This window comes from Taeniopygia guttata, chromosome 27, assembly GCF_048771995.1.
Source record: "Taeniopygia guttata chromosome 27, bTaeGut7.mat, whole genome shotgun sequence".
Taxonomy (NCBI): Eukaryota; Metazoa; Chordata; class Aves; order Passeriformes; family Estrildidae; genus Taeniopygia; species Taeniopygia guttata.
Genome location: NC_133052.1, coordinates 3,069,911 through 3,094,758, shown reverse-complemented (window position 1 = coordinate 3,094,758; position 24,848 = coordinate 3,069,911). Strand labels below are relative to the sequence as shown.

The 24,848-nt window shown below is 55.9% G+C and overlaps 3 protein-coding genes across 3 annotated transcripts; 2 read left to right on the top strand and 1 right to left on the bottom strand.

Annotated features, from left to right (window-relative positions):
• Positions 1-1,439: 1,439 nt before the first annotated feature.
• LRRC3C (leucine rich repeat containing 3C) lies at positions 1,440-5,870 on the bottom strand. Its single transcript, XM_030256260.4, has 2 exons — positions 5,749-5,870; positions 1,440-4,050 (listed from the first exon to the last, which is right to left on the bottom strand). Exon 2 carries the CDS (start codon positions 3,994-3,996, stop codon positions 3,199-3,201), a length of 798 nt encoding a protein of 265 aa, XP_030112120.4. The 5' UTR covers positions 3,997-4,050; positions 5,749-5,870; the 3' UTR covers positions 1,440-3,198.
• Positions 5,871-9,000: 3,130 nt separating this feature from the next.
• On the top strand, positions 9,001-18,579 carry ORMDL3 (ORMDL sphingolipid biosynthesis regulator 3). Its single transcript, XM_030255971.4, has 4 exons — positions 9,001-9,146; positions 13,051-13,251; positions 14,434-14,585; positions 14,703-18,579. The coding sequence occupies exons 2-4, from the start codon at positions 13,078-13,080 to the stop codon at positions 14,836-14,838; spliced, it is 462 nt and encodes a 153-aa protein (XP_030111831.1). The 5' UTR covers positions 9,001-9,146; positions 13,051-13,077; the 3' UTR covers positions 14,839-18,579.
• Positions 18,580-18,725: 146 nt separating this feature from the next.
• Positions 18,726-24,187, top strand: GSDMA (gasdermin A). Its single transcript, XM_012571135.5, has 10 exons — positions 18,726-19,306; positions 20,377-20,642; positions 20,808-21,003; positions 21,253-21,418; positions 21,491-21,584; positions 21,967-22,020; positions 22,245-22,399; positions 22,595-22,742; positions 23,453-23,526; positions 23,661-24,187. The coding sequence occupies exons 2-10, from the start codon at positions 20,423-20,425 to the stop codon at positions 23,931-23,933; spliced, it is 1,380 nt and encodes a 459-aa protein (XP_012426589.5). The 5' UTR covers positions 18,726-19,306; positions 20,377-20,422; the 3' UTR covers positions 23,934-24,187.
• The last annotated feature ends 661 nt before the right edge of the window (positions 24,188-24,848 follow it).

Here is a 24,848-nt window from a genome sequence, read left to right as displayed (position 1 = left end):
TCCATCCTGGAGAGGAGAACAGGCCAGTTAATGACCGGGCAGGCAGAGCTCCTTGGAAGTTAATAACAGAGATTTACCGGCGTGCTGGAACGCACAGAAAGAGGTCACGCCGTTAATTCTCCTGCTGATGATCCCTGTGGATAAATCTGCATCAGGAAACGAATTACCCAGAGAGGGGTATTAAAAGGGATGATTCTAATTCCTTGCTGAAGGAGAAGTGCTGCCTTAAACACTGAGCCCCTCGCACCCACCGTGCTGAGTGCAGGATCCCACTCTCCGCAGGATCTGGCCCGCAGCACCTCGCAACTGGAAAGAGTGGGATGAGAAAAATCCCTCCTCGAGATTTAAGCCATCTGGCAGGCTGTGTCCCCCTGCTCCCGAGACCCCAGGTTGACCACAGCACCCCCAGGAAATATCTCCATAAAGACATTTTTCTGTTCTCCTCAATTTCATGTTGCACCTGATTAAATATCTGACAGTACTGGCAGCCTAAACCCAGCACAATTCCATTCCACACCAAGTTACCTTCCCAAATCTTACTGGAGGTTTTTGTTAGACTTCTTATGTATTTTATCCCCCTGTACAGCCACACAGGCCAGTGGCTGTTCCACATCCAGACAAACCCCTGGAATCCCCTTCCTTTCCCCCGTGCTCATCAGTGTGGGCTGCAATGGGCCTGATGGTTTCCATCCAAGTAATTCCATGGACAGGATCCAGAGCAGGGCTGAGCCCGGGCGACTGAGCATCATCCAGCCCCGTGAGAGGGGACACCGGCAGGACTCCAGGGAGCCACGGCCCCACGGACAGGGTGGCAGCTGGGGACACGTGTCCTGCGTGTCCCCCAGCCCACCCCAGCTGCTCCGAGAGCCGCGGGAGGAGGATCCCCAGGGAGTGACCGGAGCGGGGGACGGCAGCCATCTGCTCCAGAGCCCGGGGTCTGCGCCTGGAGACAGCCGAGTGACAAACAAGGTTAATGTCCCACGAGCGGGAACTGTCACTCTGCGTTAGGTCCCGGATTTCACCTTCCACAGCGCAAGGATCACGCGGGGAGAGGCGCCGGCACAGCGGGACGGGCTGGGAGCGGAGCTGCCTCAGGTAGGGACCGCTGGGACCGGGGTGTTGGAAGGATCCTGCCCGTGTACCACGCGGTGCCGTGGGCTGCTCGGGTGGGAACGGGAGGGCAGGCAGCGGAGCAGAGCCCTGGGAAACCGATCCACGGTGTCCCGGGTGCCGCGGGGACCGGCACCGTGCCAGCGAGCTGAGCCGGGCCGCGGGTGTTCATTACTGACGGCTGGGGTTCATTACTGACACCGGAGGGACGGGTGTCCTGTTTCTGCGAACTCCTGCCCACAGACACATCGGCTGTCACGGGCACCTCCTTTGCAGCCACAGCGTCACCAGGGCCCGGTGACCCACAGACACACCAGCACACACCGGCCTCCGGCTCCAAAGTAAAAGCCAACTTTATTGTCGTATAAAGTAAGAACTAAAATGTCCCTTAACCCAAACACAGATGGGTTGGGTGGTCCCGGCATCCCCCATGCTGCGGGCACAAGGGTGGCCTGGGGGAGCAGCCCGGGGGGGTTCAGTCGGGTCTCCCCCAGCCCCTTTTCTCCTCAGCCGGTTGCAGAGAGGGAAGGAGCTGCCTTGGGGCTGCGGGAGGCCCGGATGGGAGCGGAGGCGGAGGTGTTTGTGCGTTGCAGAGCTCCTGCTCTGTGCTGGAATCAGGCACTTGTGGAAGGGCGTGGGCCCTGCTCCTGGCCGGCTCAGTCCCACGGCTCCCACCAACACCAGGCACGAGGGTCCAGGCAGCGGCTGGGGCTGCCCATACCAAGGGCTGAGGCTGGGCCTGGCAACAAGGCAGGTCTGGAGGTTTCCAGTAGCTTTGGTTGGTGCTCTTGGTGAGTTAAGGCAATTTAGCATTGGTTGGTTTTTAAAAAGGCCAAAACCAGCAAAACCAGATGTCCCAGAGGCCAGACAGGCAGGTGGAATAATCTGAAGCTGCTCTGGCTTTGCTCTGAGTCGCCACTTGGACCCTGCACACCCAAAAGTGGGCACTGACCCCTGCCTGTGCCAGCCCTGTGCTCAGCATCGCCTCCACCACTGACACCAGGAACCTGCAGCCCAATTCTGGAAATGTCAGGAAGGGACTTTGGGATATTTTAGGGGAGATTCAGGCTCCTGACAGCAGCGCAGGAGTGGGGAGAGGATGGAGGCGCCGTGGCAGCTCCCTCCATCCTGCTTCCCAGCACAGTGACCGGTCAGCAGCTTGTGAGGTGGGAGCTCCCCTCCGCCAGTGACACGAGCAGATGGCCAAGGGTGCTGTGAACACCCTCCCACGTGTTTTCTGAGAGCACCGAGGGGAAACCCACTCCCCCAGAATCCCAGCAGGGCTGGACCCACTGCCAGGACCCCCAGCTGCCCCTCCATCAGCACCCACATCCCTTGGCAGCCCCAAAGGGCTCTGCCCCAGGGAGTTCATTCCCTGTTTGGTTCTCGTTGCCCACACTCCGAGGGGAAAGGCCCTGGGTTTTCCCACCAGTGACCCCATGTCTGAGTGGGGATCCCCACAGTCCTTGCCCACCTGGCCAGAGTGCCGGGAAAGGGGCAGGGAGATGAAACGGAAGATGGGGAGGCACCAACTGGTGTGTCCCCACCCCCTGCCCCACCTCTTGGTCCCACTGGCTGCGGCCGCAGTCCGTGACCCTCCGGGACAAGTGATCAGCAGGGCATTGACCTTTCTGCTCCTCCCCACTGCCCTCCCAGCAGAGACCCACACCCAGGCTGCCCTGGGCTGCTGTACCATCCCTTGGGCAGCCAAGGGGGAGCCGAGGAGAGATGAAAACTTCGATTCCATTAATGCCCCAAGGGATCTCTACAAAGAAATATAAAAAGTTTTAGATGAAGTCCGAATGTCCAAGTCAGCCGGAGCAATGGCTGCACGCCAGGGGAATGCTCCAGGTTGCTCCAGTCCTCCATAACTTGGGAGAATGCTGCAGATCCTCCGTGCTCATGTCTGATATCCATCCCTGTCCTCACCCACCAGAGCCAGGGACTCATCAGCTGCAGCTGCTGCTTCCAGGAGGAGAACAGAACAAATCCATGAGTATCTCTGTGCGATGCCACTGGCTGCTGGCAGCCCCTGGAGTGGCCGGTCCCCAGCTCCACACGCTCCCATGTCCTGAAGGGTGCTGGCGCTCACACCACAGTGCTGATGGTGGACGACTCCTCCGATCGCCGCTGCTTGCTGGGCAGTGACTTGAGATACTCCAGGTGCCGCCGGGCGTCCTCCTGGTTCTGCCTCACGTAGTAAACCAGGTAGGAAATCACCATGGCGAACCAGCCGAACATGGTGACCAGCATGGCGATGTCCGTGGTCTTCTTGTACGCGTTGCAGAAGTCAGTGTCGGCGATGACCTGCAGGAAAGCTTTGCCCACGTGCTCCTCCTGTGTGGAGGAGTCGCACACGATGCCCCCCGAGGAGTCGGCCGCCAGCTCCACCGCTCGGATCAGCTCCTGCAGCCGACAGTCACACAGCCACGGGTTGTTGGACAGGTTCACCTTGGCTTTCAGGTTGCTAAAGACGTCTTTGCTGACTGACACCAGCCTGTTGGAAGACAAGTCCAGAGAGTGCAGGTGCTCTGCCAGGCCCTGGAAAGCCCCAGTTTCAATTCTGGCGATGGCATTGTGGGAGAGATCCAGCTCCAGCAGGAGTGGCAGGTCCCGGAAGGCATCGCGAGGCAGGAAGGGGATTTGGTTGAAGTCCAGGTAGAGCTTGTTGGTGTCATTGGGGATGTCCCTGGGGACCTCAGTCAGCTGAGCGTTGCTGCAGCGAAAGGTCTTCAGCCCCTCCTCTTCTGAGGGGTAGCAGCCCTTGGGGAAGGCAGTGGCTGGGTGGAGGCAGGAGCCCAGGAGGAGGAGGAGGAGGAGGAAGAGGCTCTGCAGGAGCAGTCCCATGGTGATGGGGCGGAGGAGAATCCCCCGTGCCACAGTCATGGTGCTGCACTGCCTTCCTCACACCCACAGTGGCTTCAGCTGGACTTGGCACATCTGAGACAGGGACAACAAGGGGACAGTGTCAGGCTAGGGGAGACAGGGGCTGGCTGTGAGCACCACGTCTGACCCTAGCCATGAAGCAGGGACAAGAATGGGGACCAGGACAGCTGTGACGGGTCACCCTTTGCCCCATGCCCGGCCATCACCTCGCTCTGGGCTGCTGCGTGGCAGGATCAGGCCCCAGGGGCCGGGCACGTCTCCTGCGCCGGCAGCTGTGTTCTAACAGCCGGAGGCGCTCGGGCTGAGCTCCCGCCCTGCCAAGGTCACGGCGCCGCGATCGCTGCTCGCAGGAGGCTGATGCATCCTGCGGCGGCCGGAGGACGCACCAGAGCGAGCCCCGGCTCCGGGCGAGCGGCCGCTGCAGGCGGCCCCCGGGGAATGCCACGGAAAACATGTGCAGGCAGCGGCTCGGCAGGTTCCTGCTCCCCGCTCCGCTCTCCGGGAGCGCCTGGGGCACCCGCGGACACGCGGCGCGTTTTCTCCTTCCGAGGGCACCGGCACAGGTGGGTGCCGGCTGCTGCTCTGCTCTGCCCGCTGCCACCCCACCGTGGGGTCGGGCTGCTCACACCACCCCGTAACCATGGGCCCCATCCAGCCCTTGGTTCCGGAGGGGAAAAGCGTCAGCAGGAAAGAAACAAAAACAGAAAAAGGAAATTCACTGGAGCTGAGCGTGCAACGACTTCCCAGGGTGGTGGCAGCAGATAAGGGCCGTGTCTGAGCGCACCGAGCGCTCCCAGCCCTGGGTCCCACCGCGGCCAGGGGTCCCAGCCTGTCCCTGTGCCGCTCGTGGCAGAGCAGCTCTGAGGGCAGGATCCAGGTGCTCTCCCACCATCCCAAAATCAAAGCCACTGGCACTAACAGGCACCTGTGTGCCCGTCGGGCAGAGCTCAGTGCTGCGGGAGCCCCGAGCTACACCCCCAGCAAAGCTGCCTGCTGGTCCCGCTGCTCCCCGGAGCACCCCGACACCGGCAAACCCCCTTCGGGGTGCTGACCGGGGCTCCTCGGTGTGCCGCAGAGGCGGCCGCTCAAGGGGGGACCCCAGAGCACAGACAGGAGAGCACCCCGAGTGCTGGGCAGGGTCACACAGCCCTGCCACGCCGACACTCCCCAAGGTCACACCTGTGCAGAGCCGGAGCCCCGGGATCCCGGAGGGTCCCGAGAGGGAACCAGAGCTCAGGGCACACCAAAGGCACCGGGACCCCGGAGCCCCACTGCACCAGCCCCCCACGTCTTCCAGAGGTAACCTGGGACAAACACAGTCCCTCGGTACCTCTTCCCGCTGCCCGGGAAACCACCAGAACGAGCGGGACCCGGTGTGCCGGGAGGGGGCTGCTTCATCCGCGGAACCGGGGCAGCCCTGCGGGTGGGATGAGGACCGGACAAGACAGCCACGACAGCCCTTGCCCCACCGCGGGCTCCCCACCCGCAGCAGGGCGCGGGGATCCCCAGCACGACGCCGGGGGTCGCCGCCAGCCCCAGGAAATGCCGCTGAGGAGCCGGGGACAATACGGACGCCAGGATTCTCCGTGAGCCCGGGGATGCCCGGGAATCCCCCCGGCCCCGCTTGGCACCGGGGGCGTCGCAGGCGAGGGAAGCCCCGGTGCTTCCCCGGGGGCAGCTCCGCTCTGTGCGGCGCTGCCGGCCCTCCCTTCCTCGCCTCCCGCCCCACCGGAGGTCCCGTTGCGGACTCACCTGCCTGTGCAGCCCCCGGCGGCGGAGCGGCCCCGCGCCCCGGGCCGGAGCGGCCGCGCCCCGCGCAGCGCGGCGGCCCCGGAGCCGGCGGCGGCGGCGGGGCCGGTGGGCGGGATCCTCCGCCCGGGCCTCCCCGGGGCTCCCCGCCCCCGACCCGCCCCGCCGGGGGGGCCGTGCAGCTCCAAGCACCCTCGGCCCCGCGCCCGAAGCCTTCCCAGCTCCTCGCTCCACCGGAGAAGCGCTGCCCTGGGTCCTTAGACAGGGAAGAGCGGGAAGACACCGGAGAGACCCAGTGAGGAGCTGCCGAGACCCCCGAGCCAGGGCCAGCTGGTGCCGGGGCGTCCCGGGACACTCCGTGGCCTCCGCCCCCCGCGTCCCCGCCGAACTCCGGTGGGAGCCCGCCCGGCCCCGCCCGACCTCCCGGGCCCTCGGCGCCCCCGGTGCTGCCCCCACAAACCCCCCAGGAATCCCCTCATCCCCTCCCCAGACCTTCGGAGGGAGCAGGACGCCCCTGCTCCCACTCCGGCGGGGTCACGGTGCCTCCCCCCGCCCCTCACCGGCATCGCTTACTCGGGGAAACCCGACCCGCGGCGGTGGCACCGGGCGGGGCGAGATCCGGGGGAACCGGAGTGGGTGCCCAGCCCAGCCCCCAGCTTTCCGGGCTGGGAGCCGCCAGGCTGGGCTGCGGCCGGGGTCCCGCCGCCCCAGGGCACCGGCGAGTCTGGCTCAGGACCATGGAGAGCGGCCGCCGTTACCGGGCCCCGGGGCCTCCGGGGGGACGCGGCTCCCGCTGCCCCGGTCCCGGATCTCCGCGGCGGGACAGCCCGGCCCCGGTACTGCCGTTCTCCCGCTGCTGCAGGGGGATAAACCGTTCAGGAGGCGCCTGGCCTGGATCTCGCTGCAATTAGGCAGAGAAGCCGACGGCTGCCAGCCACGGCCGCGGGCAGATCCTCCCCAGAGACCCCCGCAACCCCCGGAGCCCCGCACCCCCCGGGGCCAGGCCATTGATGGGTCTGGCACCCTGGAAATGTTCAAAAAACGCGTGGATGTGTACTTGGGAACATGGCTTAGTGGCGAAGGTGACAGTGCTTGGTTGTTGGTTGGAGTCGGTGATCTTAGAGGCCTTTTGATGTTTCCATGCCCGTAGCCAAGCCCGACGCCGAACCGGTGCTGGCTCACCGGGCAGGGTTGTCCCGGGACACCGGCAAGCAGCAGAGCAGCAGCCGGCAGACACGGTTGGTGCTCTTAAACACTTCTTTAGCATCTCCCCGTTCGGCTGGGGAGCAGAGCAGCCCCGTGCTGCCCAGCACCGTTCCCAGCGCCGCCGGGAGCTCTGCACGCAGCGGGAGCTGGCATGGGCATGTTGGGATGTGGCGGCTCCGGTGACACGGCCACACGCCGCGGGACGGGCCGAGGGGACAAGGCGACAGGCAGGGACTGAGCTGGCACCCGGAGAAGCCGTGGGTGACCCCGGCAGCGGGAGCAGCCCCAGGGCTGCACCCCACGCGTGTCCCACGTGGAGGACACGGCACCCACCAGCACAAAACCTGCAGTGCAGCACGACCCACGCAGACCCTTCCCACCGCAGGATGGCTAAAAATAGCTGGCACCGACTTCTCGGAACTAAATATAACCGGCATCGACCGGGCAGCGGGACCGGCAGCGGGCAGAGCCGGAGCTGGGCACGGCCCGGCACCGGCAGCGGCTGGGAGTGAACGAGGCCCAGGGACCCACGCGGGAACAGCTCCCCTGAGCGCGGGGGGAACGCGGGTGCAGCTGCCGGTGAGCGGATGGGGCCGGATCCCCGCAGGGAACTCCCCGCCCCCGGTGCCGGTGTTCCCCGGGCGGCTGAACGCGGTGTGGGGAGCCCGGGAAGCGGCTCGGGTCCCCCCCCCGCGCTCCACCGGCAGCGGCGGCTGCTGCATCACGGAGAGCGATGAATATTTATGGCCGTTTAAAAATAGCTGCTGCATTGTGCTTCCCCCTCACGTGCGGAGCCAGCGGGGTGCGGGGAAGCTGCTAAATTAGATGTCACCGCGCAGAGAGCTGCTCAGTCAGGCAGGAGCAGGATAAAAATAGAGCCTGCTGTGCGTGCGTGGATCTCCTGCAAAGCAGCACCGCATCCCGTGGGATCCCCCGCCTCCGCACCGGCATCCCCGCACCGCGCCCGGCCAAGAGGGCACCGCAGAGAGGCGGGCGGGGACAGCGCGGTTCCACCGGCCGGCAGTCAGCGGCCTTCCATCTGCTTTGCCCCACATCTGCGTCTCTCCGTGCCCAAAGCCCTCGGGAAGCGGACATTGCTGAGCTCTGGCTCCGGCAGTGACCCCATGCCCTGCCAGCAGCACGGTGCCAGCATGTGGCACCCTGGCAGCCCGCGGGGTAGCGGTGCTCTCTCGCCGTGCCCCGTCAGGATGAGCGGCTGGAGGGGGGCAGGATGGATGCAGACAGGGTCGGGACAGCCTGGAGGCACAGGGACACTCTGGGGACCTCGCTGCGACTCCACCTGTGCCAACACCCAAACCCAAGGTGGGCTGTGCCGAGCAGAATGTCTGTGCCAGCTCGGGGGGCAGCCGGGAGCGCCTCGCTCGGGGCCCGCACACTGCCAGGGGCTCTGCTCGGCTCTGGCCAGGGGGTTTGCAGCCCCAAGTGGCTCCGGTGCTGCCCCTCCGCTGCTGGAAGAGCCGGCAGCAGGCACACACAGAGCCCTGCACAGATGGCAGCGGCACCCGTGGGCCGTGCCAGCCCCACGCATGGGCTTTGATGGTTGTGCAAACAAAAGCGGAGCCAGATGGTCTCCCCCGCGCTCCAGCGCTGGAATCCTGCGCTCGCTCCCAGCCCCGACCTTGGCTGGGTGTCCTGCAGCGCTGCCGGGGCTGTCTGCACAATGCTGCTGCTGGGATTTTCGTGCTATCACGGAATCAGAGTCGTTTGGGTGGGAAGGGAGTTTAAAAACCACCTAGTCCCACTCTACGACATGGGCAGGGACACATTCCTGTACCCCAGATCGCTCCAAGCCCTGTCCAGCCTGGCCTCGGACACTTCCAGGGATGGGGCAGCCGCAGCTCCTCCTGGAAGCTGCCCCAGTGTCCCCCCACCCTCCCATTTCCCCTGGAGAAGCGGCGGGGGGCAGCTGGAGGCACCCAGCCGGGTCTGGGGGCCGCTGTGAGCGGAGCGGGGGTCGCTGCAGCCCCCGCTGCCCTTCCCGGAGCCGCTGCCGCCGGTTCCCACGGCGGCTCCGCCTCTCCCGCTGCTGCCGGACTACAGCTCCCGGCGTGCCGCGGCGGGGCGGGCCGAGGGGCCGCCGGGAGAGCACCGGGAGAGCACCGGGAGCGCGGCGGAGCGAGCGGCGGCCCCGCCGAGCCGAGTCGGGCCGGGCCGGGCCGGAGCGGGCGGCAGCGGTGAGTGCGGGCCGGGGACGCGGGGCAGACCGGGGGCTCTGCCCTCCCCGGCGGCGGCGGCGGCCGAGCCCCGCGGCGGGGCCGGGGGAAGGTGCCTGGCACGGGCCCGGCCCGAAAGGAAAACACCCCAAAAGAGAGAAGCGGGTGCTGGGACGGAGCTGGGAAGCGGCGGGTGGGAGTGCGGGTCCCTGTTGGGTAGTGCGGGTCCCCACGCTGGGGTCGCGCTGTGCAGAGCCCGGCCGGGAGCGGGTCCTGCCCCGGCCTCCCGCGGCACCGGCCCGTCCCGGGGAAACGGGGATGGAAGTGGGGTCTGCGACTTCACGGGAGCCCGGAGGAGCCCAAGCTCGGCCTTCTCTTCGTGTCCGAGATCTCCCGTTAAATGCACTGGGAAAGGCCGAGGGGGCAGGATCGCTGCCCTCAGCCGGGCGGCTCACGCGTGTCCTCGGCCCCGTGTTCCCCGTGTCCCCTCCGGGGCTCTGGCAGCCCCGGGCCCCCCGAGGAGGAACCGGGCAGCGCTGGGGCTCAGACATGTCCAACACGGCCCCGGCTGGAGGGACACGGAGCGTTTTGTTGCCAGTCTCACCTCTCACCCAGCACCGCCTCCCAGCACAGCCCAGTTCAGCGGCGTCCCCCTTGTCCTCCGTGCTCGGGTTCATCCGCTGCCAGCGGCACAAAAGGGTTTAAAGGATTTGTTTGGGAGGTGGCAGCTGGTGCTGCTAGAGATTGGGATCTGTGATCTGTGGGATCGTCACCTGCACTCTGGGAACACTCCAGATCCAGATAAGCACCCGAGCCCTCCTTCCCTCACCAGCCCAGTGCAGATCCTGCAGCAGGGTGCCGGGATGGAACGATGATCCTGAAATCCCTGGGGAAGGGTAACAGCACTGTCAATCATAGGAGCGTTTATTTAGGATGGAAAAGGCCTTTAAGATCAGCAAGTTGAAGTGTTAAGCAAGGGAACAGGAACAGATGGTGGTCACACTCCTCTGGGGACAAAGGTGAGGAAGGAGCTGCCTGGACAGGGAGCAGGACAGAGGATGAGGCAGAGGGAGGCCTCAGCTCCACTGCCACGTTATGCCCTTTGCCACTGGCTGCAGCTCTGACTTTTCCCCTCCTTGGATGGCCACTGTCCAATGTCAGCACAGCCCTGACCTTCACCCTCAGCCTGCTGCAACATTCAGGCTTTTCTGTTCCAAAAAAAAAGGGGGAAAGCAGAGTCTGGCAGCAGCTGCCCTGGGAAGGGGGAGGTGGAGTCCTTCCCATGGTGGGCTGTGTCTTGTTGTCCTGCAGGTGAACAAATCCTGGTGTGGAATTGGAAAGCAAACATGGGATGTGGGATGGGGGTAGGGACAGGGCTCTGGGAGCTGATGTGTCCTCAGCCAGGCTTGTGCAATCCAAAATTTGGGAGAGCTGGGCCAAGGGCTGCAGAGCCCAGGGCAGAGCTGGTGAAATATTTAAGGTGGGAAGGACAGAGCTGGAGACATGGAATCACTCTCGTTGCAGCAGTGAGTGCTTGGTGTGTCTGTATGTCCTGCAAGAATTAATTAACCTCTTGTATGTTCTAGCATCCCACCCCCCAATCCCTTATTTTACAAGGAAGGGAAACTGAGGCACAGGAAGGAGAATTGCTTCACATACAGCTTCCAAGCTGGGCCCTTTCCTATCCAGTTGTGGGTCTGCAACTGCCCTCGTTTGCAGAGGAGACCAAATCCAAGCTGCTCCTTAGTTTTTGGAAGTTACACTCATGGTTGGGAATTCCACGGCACCAACATGTGCGCCTCTGGCTGCAGGAAGTTCCCACAGTGTCAGGGCAGACTCCTGGAGAGAAGGTTTTTAACTGTTGATGAAACTAGATTTGAAGGCCTCCAGTGAGAGCACGGTTCACTTTCTGTGAGCAGTCCCTTCCCACATCCCTCCTGCAGCCCTGTGTTGCTCCAAGACCCAGCCATTGGTTCCTCCTGCTGCACAGCTGGAATCCCACAGACTCAGCTCTCTGTGGAGCATCCGACTGTTCCTCACGCCTGTCTCCAGCATCCTCCAGACTAAACAAACCCGTTTCCTTCCAGCTGTCCTCGCAGGTCATGTTTTTCCTACACCTCTGCTCATTTTCTCCAGCTTCTCCCAGGACTGGACAATGTTCACCCAACATCCAGGAGAGCTATTTCCCATGTCTGGCACTCAGCACTCCTGTTTACACATTCCATAGGGTGTTTTTCTTTTTCTTGTTGTAACAATCTGACTCTTTTTGACTCATTTATGCTTCGCCCCAACCCCCAGTTTTCCTTCTGAGAGCCCTTGGGAATTGCAGCAGGTTTAGGACAGAGCTGCTCTCTCTGCCAGGGGTGAAGTGCTGAACTCTGGCTCTCAGCCCTGTTTCCAAATCAAACTTTGTGCTTTTCTCTGGAATATCCCTAAGTTGGTGACCTGGGAGGTGAGCAACAAGGGAGTGAGCACCCCACAGACCTGCAGCCTCTTTCCTGGAAACAAAATCCTTCTCCAGGTATGAGCCCCCTGATAGAGTGAGGTGAGGATCTGCAGCAGCAGCTGCCTGTGTGCATGGAAGAGGTTTGGGAGTTACTTGGAGCGTTCCAAGAGCTGTGCAGTGGAGCTGGCTGTGAGTCCCAGCCCTGGGCAGGAGTGGGGATGGTGCCAGCTCCTGAGACAAGGCAGGCTCAGCGCTCCACGAGGGAGCTGGGAGCAGCTGGCAGTGAGGAGAGTGTGATGTTGGAACTGGCTCGGGCTCGCCTCCGGAGAGCTGGAGGGAACAGCAACACAGCTTCCAGCTGTGGGAAGCAGCAGCAAAGCCACAAGGCCAGACATCAGGAAACAGCCTTCACTGTGGGGTGCTGTAGCCAAGGAGGGTGAACTGGATCATTTCATCAAGCTCCTCTTCCGTGGGACACAAAGATAATTTTACATAAGAATTTCCCTGATCTTGGTGTGAAGACATTCAGCTTTACAGTGGGTTTAGTTTGTGCTGTTTTCTGTAATCCCTAGACACCAGTGAGCCAGAGCTCTCCTGCTGCCACTGGCACTGTGTCAGTCCAGAAAGCCACTTGATACCTTCACTGTCTCAGAGGCACCACCCCAAGGACTTGCTCTGAGAGGGTGATACCCTTTCCCTTCCTCTCCCTCCAGGCATTGTCCAGAAAACCATCTTTGTGCTCCTCCTACATGGCAGTTGTTCTTTCCAGGTAGGGGAAGGGCTGACTCCTCCACAGCTCTTCCTCCTGAAACATCCTCCCAAGGCACTTTGTGCTGTTATCTCTCCCTTTTTACATTCCTCAAGAACAATTTCATTCCTTCCCTGGGGGGCAATTTTTTTTTGTTCTTCTTTTCTTCCCCCTCTGTAAGTCTTAAATCTGAAGGCAAAATATGTGAGCCAGTGTAGGAGACAAGCAAACCTCCCAAGCTGTGCAGAACCATGTTCATTTAGTTAAATTAATAAGGAGATCTGTTGATACAGAGCCTTTCCTCTGCAAATGCTCTGTTCCCTACCCAAGTTTAAGGCATGGTGACTCCATAGACACGCAGGAAGTTTCCTGTGCTGTGTGTTTCCATGATTAACACTCTGATGAGGATTTTAAAGTGCTTAAAAGTATTGGTTTGAGTTTTGTCAGGCAATCGTGGGATTGAACCTCAACACCTCAGCTCCAGGAAAGCATCTCAAATCACAAGAAGCTTCTGTCACAGACAAGCTTCCCACACATAATTCCCAAATCTCAACCACTCCCGGAGTTAGCGACGTCAGCTCTAAGAATGGCAATAACGAGGGGCAGAGGAGGGAACTGACTTGGGATTTTTATAGCAAACAGCAGATTTTGGGTTTGCTTGACAACCAGCCGGTGGTCAGCCCCACTGAGCAGTTTGGATCCGGGCTCTGACCTCAGTGTTTCTGTTGCAGGGGCTCCCGTCAGCCAGGAGAGGCAGGATGAACGTGGGAACGGCGCACAGCGAGGTGAACCCCAACACCCGGGTCATGAACAGCCGCGGCATCTGGCTGTCCTACGTGCTGGGCATCGGGCTGCTGCACGTCGTGCTCCTCAGCATCCCCTTCTTCAGCGTCCCGGTGGTCTGGACTCTCACCAACATCATCCACAACCTGGTAAGGGAGCGCCGTGGCCCAGGCACATGCAGGGAACCTTAGCACAGCTGTTCCTCTGAGCAGTCTACTGAGATTCCTGTTGGAACAATTCCTTTGTGTTTCCAAAGATACCGAGTGAGTTGCTCAAGCTCCAGCCCTCAGCCTGTACTGGTGCCTCTGGGTCATGGATTTAAATCCAGCCCAGGTGCAGGTGGGGCAGCAGCACCTGGTGAGGCTGCTCAGAGGGGACGTGGATTCATTTTCTGCCAGGCAAGTCCATTGTCATGTCCCCTTCCCAAAGGAGTCTGTGACAAACCCCATCACTGGGGTTGGTAAAACCCAAATTGGCCTCATGAGAGTTAAGAAAAAAAACAAGATTAACCCCCAGATTTTGTTCTGCCTAAAGTGGAAGATTAGTCCAAGAACTGATTCTTCTCTCCGAAGATCAGGTCCCCACATGGGTGCCCTTGGGCACAGGGGACAAAAAACTTCAGAGATGGAGCAACTGACTGTGCATCTTTTATTTTAAATAATATCTCACCCTGGGAATATTCCAGAGATAAGAATTACAGGGATTGAGGACCCTCATGATAAGTTATTACTAGTGGGGGATAAAAACCTCCACAAACGCCCAAACTGGAGCTGCTCAGGAGATAAAAACCTCCACAAACCCTCAAACTGGAGCTGCTCAGAAGATAAAAACAACCACAAAGCCCCAGACTGGAGCTGCTCAGCACTCAGCTCACGAGCTGCTGGCTCCTCACCCATCTTCTCTGGCAGCTTTAGTTTCTGGGGACAAAAAGGAATTTAAAGGCCAGGAGTGGCTGTACTTCGGAGGTGGAATGTTTGTCTGTGACTCGTGTTCCTCTGGTAATCAGGGGGTGACAGACCTTCTCCCAGCACATTTTCGGGGAGCCTTCAGGCAGCAGGCGGGTGCTAATCTCCCGATCGCAGAGATCCCAGGGCTGTAATCTCGCCACCGCCTCCTTGGCTCACACCCAGGAGCCGAGCCAGAGGTCTGACGTGGGGCAGCCGAGCCTTTCCCAGCTCTCCTTTCCCTGCTTCCCTGGCCGCTCCGGCTTTTCCAGCAGTGCCACATCCCTCTAGTGGAACGGCGCGGGGGTGCAAGGGCCCAGATGCGCTGCCCTGGGTCTGGTTTTTGGGGTGCAGGGCCCCGTGTGCCTCACGCTGTGTGTCCTGCAGAGCATGTACATCTTCCTGCACACCGTGAAGGGAACCCCCTTCGAGACCCCGGACCAGGGCAAGGCGCGGCTGCTCACGCACTGGGAGCAGATGGATTATGGAGTCCAGTTCACCGCTTCCCGCAAGTTCCTCACCATCATGCCCATCGTCCTGTGAGTATTCTGGGGTGGCTGAGCCGCCTCAGTGTCCCAGTAGCCATCAGTGTTCTGTCCTGGGAGGCAAACACATGGAATGCCACAGCTCAGTTTGCCTCTCCGTACCTTTTCCAGGTATTTTCTAACCAGCTTCTACACCAAGTACGACCGGATACACTTCATCATCAACACCATCTCCCTCATGAGCGTCCTGATCCCCAAACTGCCTCAGTTCCACGGAGTCCGGATCTTCGGGATCAACAAGTACTGAGCGGCATGGCCGGAGCGGATGGCGGAGGAGCGGGGCCGAGGGGGGTTCTCCTCTCCAGCCCCGTTTCCTCGCCCCACGCAGACTGGGATGTGGTTTGGCAGCGGCTCTTTAAACGCAGATCCCAACAGACACATTCCGCATGCTGGATCCTCGTGCCCAATATATCCAAACCAGCTCCAGAGTAGAGTTTAGTGCGGAGCAGGACGTGCGACACCGGATTTCTCTTCTCCTAGGGTCATCAATAGATCATCACTGAGACTTTGAGGTACAACAAGGATGAATTCTGGGAAGAGTCTCATCTATTCCAGACGTGGAATGACGAGGATAGGGATGAGGGGAAAAGCTTTTAGTGCTGGTACTATTGCTGTGGTAAATGCACTTTAGAATACATTTCCCTTCCTGAAGGTGGGTGCTTTGAGCAGAACATGAGGGAAATCCAAAGGGATACAGACAGACTTTCCCAGGACTGGATTGTTTTCTGGTCTGATTTCCAGTTTTAGGTGGGAAGTAGGAGGGGGAAGTGAAGGACAGATTTTTATTTTGCAATCGTTGACACCACTGAGAATGGAAGTTCCTTTCCTAAAAACAGCACAGGAAGAAATGACCTGCAGTTTGACAAAGTTTTTGGTTTCCTACAGCACCATCCATATGGTCCAGGGAAAAGGTGGATAGATCCCAAATCATGCTTGTTATTTTCAGTTTATACCCAAATCTGCCCAGGTAACTCCTTTCCCCACCCCAAACTGCTGGTTTTAAGTGCACAGGGGCTCAGAGTGAGCATTTGGATCAAGGTGATTTAATGACTGACGCCAAATTGCCATGGAGCTCCTTGGAACATGGACAGGCTGACAGTGGGCAGGTACAGGAGGAGGGCTGATTGCTCTAATCAAGCACACAGCCATCCTTGACTTGGAATTTTTCTCCTCAGCTCCTTGGTTGCTTAAGTGCACGTGACTGGGATTTGCCAGTTCTCCACAGACTCAGGGTTGGATTTCTGGCTCACCTGGAAATCTGTCCCTCAGCTCCATGCCCAAGGGCTGTGTGAGCAGCAGCACCAGCAGCAGATGAATTGACCAGCAAAGGAGTCAATTTGTCACTGATAGTAGATCCTTTCACAGAGGGACAAAATCAAGCCTTTTCCCTCTAAAATTACCACTTAAATAAAGCAGGTTCAGGTTTCCTGGCTGAGACAGCTTTTAACATTTTACTGAAAATCAGAATGACCTGATTTCCCTTTGGGTTGTGTCCCAGATGGAATGAGTTTTCCCTCACTCTTCCCCTGTAACCCCACAAAAACCTATATTTTTGTTGTCTTAGTGCTTATATTGTCTCACCTTTTTTTGACAATGGTATAAATCTTTTAAATCTGGGTTTGTTTTTTTTTTTGTCCTTGCAGTAGCAAATCCAGCTTTAGAGGATGTGGTGGAGAGTGTTGAGGTTTTGGATGGTCTGAGCATGGGACATGGAAAGGGGAATTTTTAGATCTGTTACTACTCCATACATAATTTTAGGCAAGTTGCTTCACTTCTCTCTCAGACTTCCTTTGGGACTGCTACAGGGAAGGGAGAATATGGAGTGTACCTCAGAGGGCTGCTGGAATGCAGGGAGAATCATTCCCTAATGTGTTTGGAAAGTGGAAATCCAAGTGAAAATGAAGTTTTCAAGCAGGTGAAAGGAGAAGAGAATCTGGCTGGAGACCCCAGGGTATTGACAGATGTGCAATTTCCTTGATGGGCAGTTTAAACCTTCAAATCTAGGATAGAAGAGCTGCTGCTTTAGCTGAGGTACTCTCTACCCTAATCGGCTCTTTAAGCTACTAGACAATGATAATTGTGATAAAAATAGAGATATTTCATCAATCAGCTGGGAAATGACACAGAAATGAGCAATATTCCTGCAGGAGAAGCTGCTCCAAGGAGGGGCAGGTCCTGGCAGGGTGCCTGAGGCTGGAGTTGAAATGCTGATTGTGGTGCTGAACAGACCTGAGTGCCTGCCCAGACACCACTTCCACCTCCAGGAGAAATGAAAGAAAACTAATTATTGCCATAGAAAACATGAGAAAAACTATCTTTTTTTTGCAACAGAAACAGCCTCTAGATGCTTTCAAACATGACTCCTCACAGATATATGCTGGGTATTTCTAAGCATATGCCCATTGCAGATTTGTAAATTTAGAGTAATTATCAATTGAAAGGATTGCCTTTTTTTTTAATGAGATACAGCAATTCCCAGAGTCTCCTTGAAGGCTTTAACACAGCTGCAGGTTTGAACACTTGTGTGGTCACTGACACTCTGGTCATCTGAACCTGTTTCCTTAAATTAAAGATGAACTGGGACTCAGAATGGAATTATAAATTTCTCAAACAAGAGGTTCTAAAGCGTAAAGCCCCAAACTTTAATTAAGACTCTGCCTAGCAACAAAAGAAAATATTTTTTGATTGCTCTGCTTCACACAAATTATCAAAACAGCCAATTCCAGAGTCATTACAACACAGGTGTGGCATTTTTCCATGAAATGACTGAGATTAATTAGACTCAGTTAATCCAATCAAGGGAAACATAAATGGAAACATAAGGAGTATGGAAAGAAGCGAGTTGAAGTAAGATTTCACATTCTATTGTGGTGAGTTAAGTATTTATATATGAGTTATATGTATTTGAACAATTACACATTGGGTAGCATCTTCCTTAAGATCCCAACTTAAGGGTAGGTGTCAGGATCAATCAAAAATAAAAAGCAGGAAGTTAATTGTAATTAAACCACCATTCTTGGGTGTACCTGAGGCAGTCTGAAGTGAAAGGATGAGGGGTGGTCAGACATGTCCTGGCAGAGGACAAATCAGGGGTGAAGCCACATTGTGGGAGGAGAAACGAAATGTGAGCAGATGTGGTGCTGCATGGAGGAGATAACTGATTGTTACTAATTTTAAATGGGATTCTGATCACATCACGCTTGACAGATTTCCTCTCACACTGGTCCTGTATCATGATCAGGACAAGTTCCTACCTGGAGAGATCAAATCTCCTGTGATGGAAAAAGAACTGGTAAGTTGCTTTAAGCTTTCCTGTTTTTGAAAGGCTGGAAGCCTTCTCAGGAGCTGGCAGCAGCCTGTCCCATCTTGTACTTGGCAAAGCCTCCTGAGCCACTGTCAGCACCACCCGTGGGGTTCAGCAGCCCCTGCTCCAGGACACTCAGAAAACCAGCACGTCCTCCCAGCCTGATGCTCCTGAATCAGGGATCCTGACCCGGGAATCCTTTCACAGAACTACCAGGCTGGCAAACAGCCCAAACCTTTGCAGGAAAAAAGCCTTTAAAATTAAACTAAATGGAGGGCTACTTATTCTCGAGTACTTTTATGTTTGAATCACTGTTCAATTTTGGGTTGTTTTTAAAAGCTCGATACTGGCCCTCGAGGAGGGGACAGCAGTGGGTTAACACGTTAATATTCCTTCTTGTGACTTATGTTGCTTTATCATTGCCTAGAATATCTTTTAAGCATGTGAGTGTTGGTGTGTCCATACCCTCCTTGGATCAGTTAAATCAGCTGAATTAGTTGGGAGGGTTTTTAAAGGAATGTTCTGTACAAAGTTTTAGGGTTTTTTTTCCCATAGCCTTCTTTTTTGCTGTGGATACAGAAGTCTCATGTAGAGAACTTTCTAAAATAAAGTGTGAATATTTTTATTACTCCTTTGTACAGTATTCTAAGAGAGACTAATAAAAATGAAGTATTCAGGTAAAAATGTGCACTTGAGTCCTGGAATCTTCACATGGATGGTTTTTGCTGTCATACAAGCCTGGCAGTGACTACAGGAAACATGGAATGGCTCGGGTTGGAAGGCACCTTAAGGCTCCAGGGCAATTCCCACCCCCTGCCATGGGCAGGGACACCTTCCACTAGCCCAGGTTGCTCCAAGCCACATCCAACCTGGCCTTGGACACTCCCACGGAGCCACAGCTGCTCTGGGAAACCTGTTCTGGGGCCACACCACCCTCACAGAGAGGAATTTCTTGTCAATATCCCCTCCTGAGTTCATTTCTCCATCTGTCAAAGAACAGCAGCATTACCTGGCTCAATAAATTTGAATCATGCAGTGATGGAATGGTTTGGCTTGAAGGGACCTTGAAGCCATCCAGTCCCACCTGCTGCCAGGGGCAGGGACACATTCCTCTCCAATCTGGCCTGGGACACTTCCAGGCATGGGCTCACATCTCCTACATCTGTAGAAGTTCCAGTAATGCACAGCCCCTGTAACAGACTTTGCTCAGTGACCAAAAAGGAAGTGTTACGTAAGCAACAGCCAATTTGTGGAAGTAGGTACTGGTGATGAGGATGTAAAATTGCTGTGACCTCACAGCTGGGAACAACTCCTCGTAAGCTGCTGGGTACAGCCAGAGGTCTTCCAGCACAGATCGGACCTAACACTGCCCCTGCCCAGGTGTTGCTTCAGGCAGTCCCCCATTAGCAAGGTAAGAGAAATCCATTTACTCTTTGCTCTGTGTTTGTGGTGGTGCGAGCTTCCTGTGTGATTCATGGCTCCTGCACTTAGCAAACACTTCCACACCTCTGAGCAGAAGTCAGAGAACTTCTCCCCTGTCCTGCTGCTCTCCAGTGGCCACATCACCTCAGCAGCCCCACGCTCTGCTCTGCACATCTCCCACCCCACACACAGGCAAGTGCATTATCCCAGAGCTTTGGGTAGGGGAGTGGGCTGGTGGGAGCTCTCTGTTAAGTGCTCTTGTTTAGTTTTTCTTCCTTTCTTGGAGAGTTCCAAGTCAAAGAGCTGAGAAGCGCTATAACATTGAGCACTCAAAGTTCCTTGTCTTTGGAATGGTTCAAACTGAAACAAAGTAGTGTTAGATGGGATATTGGGAAGAAATTCCTCTGTGTGAGGGTGGTCAGGCACTGGCACCAGCTGGCCCACGTCCCTGGAAGTGTCCAAGGCCAGGCTGGATGGGGCTTGGAGCAACCTGGGATAGTGGGAGGTGTCCCTGACAATGTTAGGGAGAGGAATGGGATGAGCTTTAAGGTCCCTTCCCATCCAAGCCAGTCTGGATTGCCCAATTTCTTCTCTCCATCTCTTTCTCGTAAAACACCAGAAAAGTGAAACTGAAACTTTTTGATAAAAACAAGCTGTCTCAGAAAAGAAACAGGGATTTCTTTCTGGCCCTCAAACACCAGCTCTCCCCTGCAGACCAACCGGGCCTGCTCAATAAAGCCGAGCTGAGCTGAGCTTAGGTCTCTATTCTCTATTCTTGTCTCCAAAATCAGTAGCCTGGGGGTGTACTAGCTGTACTTTCTCTGCACAATCACTGAGGCACACCAGCAAAGGGGGAAAATGCGAAAAAACCCACAGGCCCTGCTGCTTCCTCTTAAAAGACTCCCTGAAACAACCCTGTGAAACTTGAGTCCTTGGACAGTGAGGGGAATTTTGAGTCACTATTTTGAAATCTTCTTAATCATTAAAGTCACACTTTGTTACAATGTCCTCCTATTATTTCAAGTAATTCAGCTTAGCTTGTGTTCCCTCTTTCCCAAGGCACAAATCCCCTTGGCTTTGTTTCAAAACTTCAGCCACAGCCAGAATGTTTAAAAAACTCACCAAATTCATCGTAAATCAAATGGATCCACACAAACAATTGGTCCCTGTCGAAAGCATCGCAGACAATGAGCACTTCAGGCCTCTCTATCTTCTGAAAAAAAAAAGCAAACCAAGAACCGTATTTCACCCAGCTCCCTATTACCAGCGGACAGGGTTCACACTGGATGATGTGCTGCTGCCTGGAGAAGATCATAAAAGCATAGGTAAGCCCCAAATTTATCAATATGAATTTATCAAATACCACAGATAATGTTTTTGAACCATTTGTGGCTGAACTCTACCAAGTTCCAGCTTTCCTCTGTGTGTGATATACTTACAGTTCTGAGTCTGTGTAATCCTGCTTAAGATAACACATGGAATTATTTCAGAGTCGGTCCATCAAGAATCCAGCCAATTTACTCTCACAAAAGTCAGAGCTGACCAAGCTGATGGAGGTCTCAGCATTTCACTTGACCCTACAAATGTAGAGCTGAAAGGAGGTGCCTCCTTGTCCAAAGAGATTTCCATTACACCACAGAAGAAGAGCGTATCACTGGAATCGCTGGAGGCACTGAGAAGAGAAAGGTAAGGAATGACAAAGGGAGCACACACACTCCAGTCATCCCCCTCCAGCACACACCAGGTTAACAATGGGTTTTCAACAGCCAAAAACCAAGATTAAAACCTTAGGGCATGAACTTCCTCTAACTAGGCCAGGTTGGACAGAGAATGGAGTGACAAATTCCCCCATAAGCCTCCTCTTATAGAGGCTTATCCCCCCCAGATGCCTCAGCTCTGGTGCTGCAAACCCTTCCTAATCTTTTCCTCTTTTAGAGAAATCAACATGGATCATTCCTTCATCCGACAGCTCCGGAGAACAAACATCCAGCTGCACGTGGTCACTGAAATCCTCGAAGCCTCAGAGGAGGCTGTCTACAAGGAATCCACCAAGGCAGATGGGGGCTTCAAGGCCAAATTTTATGCCACACTCTGTGCACAGGTTTGGCTTCTTCCTCTTTACTTCCCCAACACCTGCACCCAGGTGGTTTAACAGGTTGTTTTCTTTTTCCAGAGCAACAGGGAGGACAAACAGAGCATAGTGATACCCAAGGGCTGCACACTGGCCTTCAGGACCATCCCACTACACATTAGAGATGGAGCATGGGGTAAGCAACTTCCTGAAATGCCAAGTTCTCCATTCCGGAAGAGGAAGGGCATTTTATGAAGCATCTCTTGCCCCCAGAGCTACCTTCAGCTTGTCTGGAAATAGGAGGAAGCAGTGTGAGAGACAGAAATCACCTGCAGGAGGTCAGATAACCCATGCAAGGTCAAAGATGGTGTTTGGAGAGGGGTCAGTAAACAAAGGAAAAAAGGAAGCCTCAGATCCCCATTTCAGGATCTGCAGAGCTCCTGGTGATAAACGGCACAAAGAGCAGAGTTTTGGTGTTTCTTTTCCTTTGCTACTCAGAAGAGCCAGGGAGGAAACTGAGTGGGTGACCACCACTGGGAAGGCTGGTATAGAAAACTGTCACTTTTATCCTCTTTTAGATCTGGATTATTTCCCAGCAGAAAGTGTGAGAAAGATGGCTTATGTAGCTGATGGTAAGTATTGCATTTTACTGCTTCCACTTGCACAACTTTTGGGTAAGATGGAATCTCCCAGCATAAAACAAACCACCAGCATAGATGCATTTGCCTCTCCCCTGAGACATCACAACTGCCCCAATTCCATATTGCTTCAAAGGAGTGTTTCAAAGTCTGGGTCTAGAGCTGCCTGTGAACTCCTAGAACTCAAGTGACAGATTTCGACTGCCTCTGGTTTGCAGGTCCCTCAACAGGAAAATTAGGAGAAGTGATGACAGAAGTTCAATATTCCTGCCGAATTTTCACCGAGTTGTCTCCTGACCTGCTGCTCATCATCTTAAACACCATCAAAGCTGTGATGAGAGACAAGAACCTCCTTCAAGAGCTCAGACAGAAAGTAAGTGAAGCTTTTCTTACTGCCACAGTTTACAATACAGACATATCCACAAACACACCTCTTGCCCCACAAGTCACCTGCCCTGTGCCACAACTGTCCATCCAAATTTCCCTCACTCAGCACATCTCCCTGCTCAGGACAAGCAGCAGCCTCGGCCCTCAAATCCTGACTTAATTCTTTTTCTTGTTCCTCCAGATGGAAGAAGTTCCTGAGCAAGAAGATGGTTATCAGCTGGAAATTGAGAGCCCAGACTTAAAAGATCTGTTCAGCACCTTGCAGCATTCTCCAAAAGACCATCTCCTGCTGGCAGAGGGAATCACCTACGTCCTTGACGCTTTGCATGGTGAGGCTTTGGATCTTCAAGAGGGAAATCAAGGCAGGGATGACTCCCACTCCTGCCATTCCCTCCTGCCTTCCTCTCTTACTCCTCCTCCTCTTCAAGTGGAATCTACATCCAAGTCCCGTGGAGGGGAGAGGAGACAAACCCCCTCTGCACCATCCAGGGCTCCCTGCTCCCTCAAAGGCTGGTCACAGCTTCCTCCCAAGGGGCAGCCCAGATCTCTGCTCTGTGACCAGCAACAGGAGCCAAGCAATGGCTGGAGCTGTGTCTGGGACACTTCCACTGGATTTCAGGGAAAGCTTCTTATCCCAGAGGCTGCTCAGGTGCTGAACACACTCCCCAGGGAATGGGCACAGCCCCAAGGCTGACACAGCTCCAGCAGTGTTTGGACAGTGCTCTCAGCACACGGTGGGATTGTTGGGCTGTCCTGGGCAGGGACAGCAGTTGTACATCAATTATCCTTGTACGTCCCTTCCAACTCAGCATTCCATGATTGTGTGAGCAACAGCCAGATCACTCTCACAGTGAGCCTGCACAAATCATTTCTATTAAAACATCCAAAGAACTTTAGACCAAAGGAGCATTTCTTACAGAAAATGATCACCCTTCCCATCCTCTTCACTCTTTCCCATCTTGCTCACCAGTCCCAGCCCACCAGTAACCTCCATCACCTTGGTGAGAGGTTTTGGATCCAACCCAGTTTATTTCTGCAGAGTTAACGGAGGATCAGCTGCTGCTGCTGCTGGAATCCTTGGAAAGGAAGATTGTGTCCCAACAGCTGAACCTGGTGAGAACACAAATCACACTTGGCTCCTTTCAAGGGGAGGTGGGGGCTATGTTAATTCTAGCAACATTTCCGTAACAATGACACGAGTTGACAACTGAAATTCTGAGTTTGCTTTTTTTGTTGTTTCTGTGAAGGTTGAAAACCTCCTGAAACATGACCTGGATAAAGGGGTGGACTCTTTCCTAGTGGATTCCGGGCTGCTCTTCTCACAAGAGGAGGAACAGATGTTAACCATTGCCCTGGTGGAGCTGAGTGGAGTGCAGCTCCAGGAAGATGGTTTAGCTGTCCCTAGGGATCAATCCTTCGAGGCTGTGGCAGCCCTGTTTGTGGCCCTGTATGCCCTTAACTTCCTGAGTGGTAGGCTGTACCTGGCCCTGCCCAGGGAACCAGTCTGCGAGGTCTTGTGAAATCTTTGCTGACAAGACAGTTTTCTCTCCTGGTATCATCCTTGTTAATAATCAAGGCTGATTTGGCTGGCAAAAGGGAATTTGAGGCAGGAAAATTCATTATGCCTACAAAAGGTTGGATATCAAAGTGAATTTCTTCCACTGACATCTCCCTGGTCACTGCCGTCATCCCTGAGATGTTCAATGGACACATGTAGCACTTTAGAGCAAGCATACATCACTCTATAAATAAAGAGAACTTTCTTGCTACGCAATTGGGTGCTCTCAAAGTCCATTTCTGTCAAGTACATCTGACAAGCTCGGCATACTATATGAAAAACACAGGCAGTTAGCCCTGGGGGGAAGTCGGGGAGTCCCTCAGGCTGTGGGGCTGTGGGAGCGTCTCTGGAGGCCACGGGTGCCTGCAGCACTGCTCACCTGTGCGGGCACTGATGGCTCTGGGAAGATCTCCAGCACCAGGAGCCGGGCTCTGCCTTGCAACAGCTACGAGGGGAGCCCAGCTCCAACCTGGAATCGTTGTAAGACCCTTTGGCCCCAGACCCAGAGCAGACCCCTCAGAGAACTCCCAGCTCCAACCTGGCCTCTCCTGGGACCCCTGCTCCCAGCCTTCAGTCCGTCTCCTCACCGGATCACTTACGGGATTATCGATCCCAGCTCAGCCCCTCACAGGATCCCCAAGCTCACAAGGGACACTTTGCAGGATCCTCGGTCCCAGCCCGACCCCACATGGACCACAAGGGACCCTTCACAGAACCCCTGATCCCAGCCCGGTCCTACCCGGGACTCTTCACGGGATCCCCGATCTAGCTCCAGCCCGGCCCCTCACGGGACCCCTCACGGAATCCCCGATCCCAGTGCGATCCCTCACGGGACCCCTCACAGAATCCCCGATCCCAGTGCGATCCCTCACGGAAC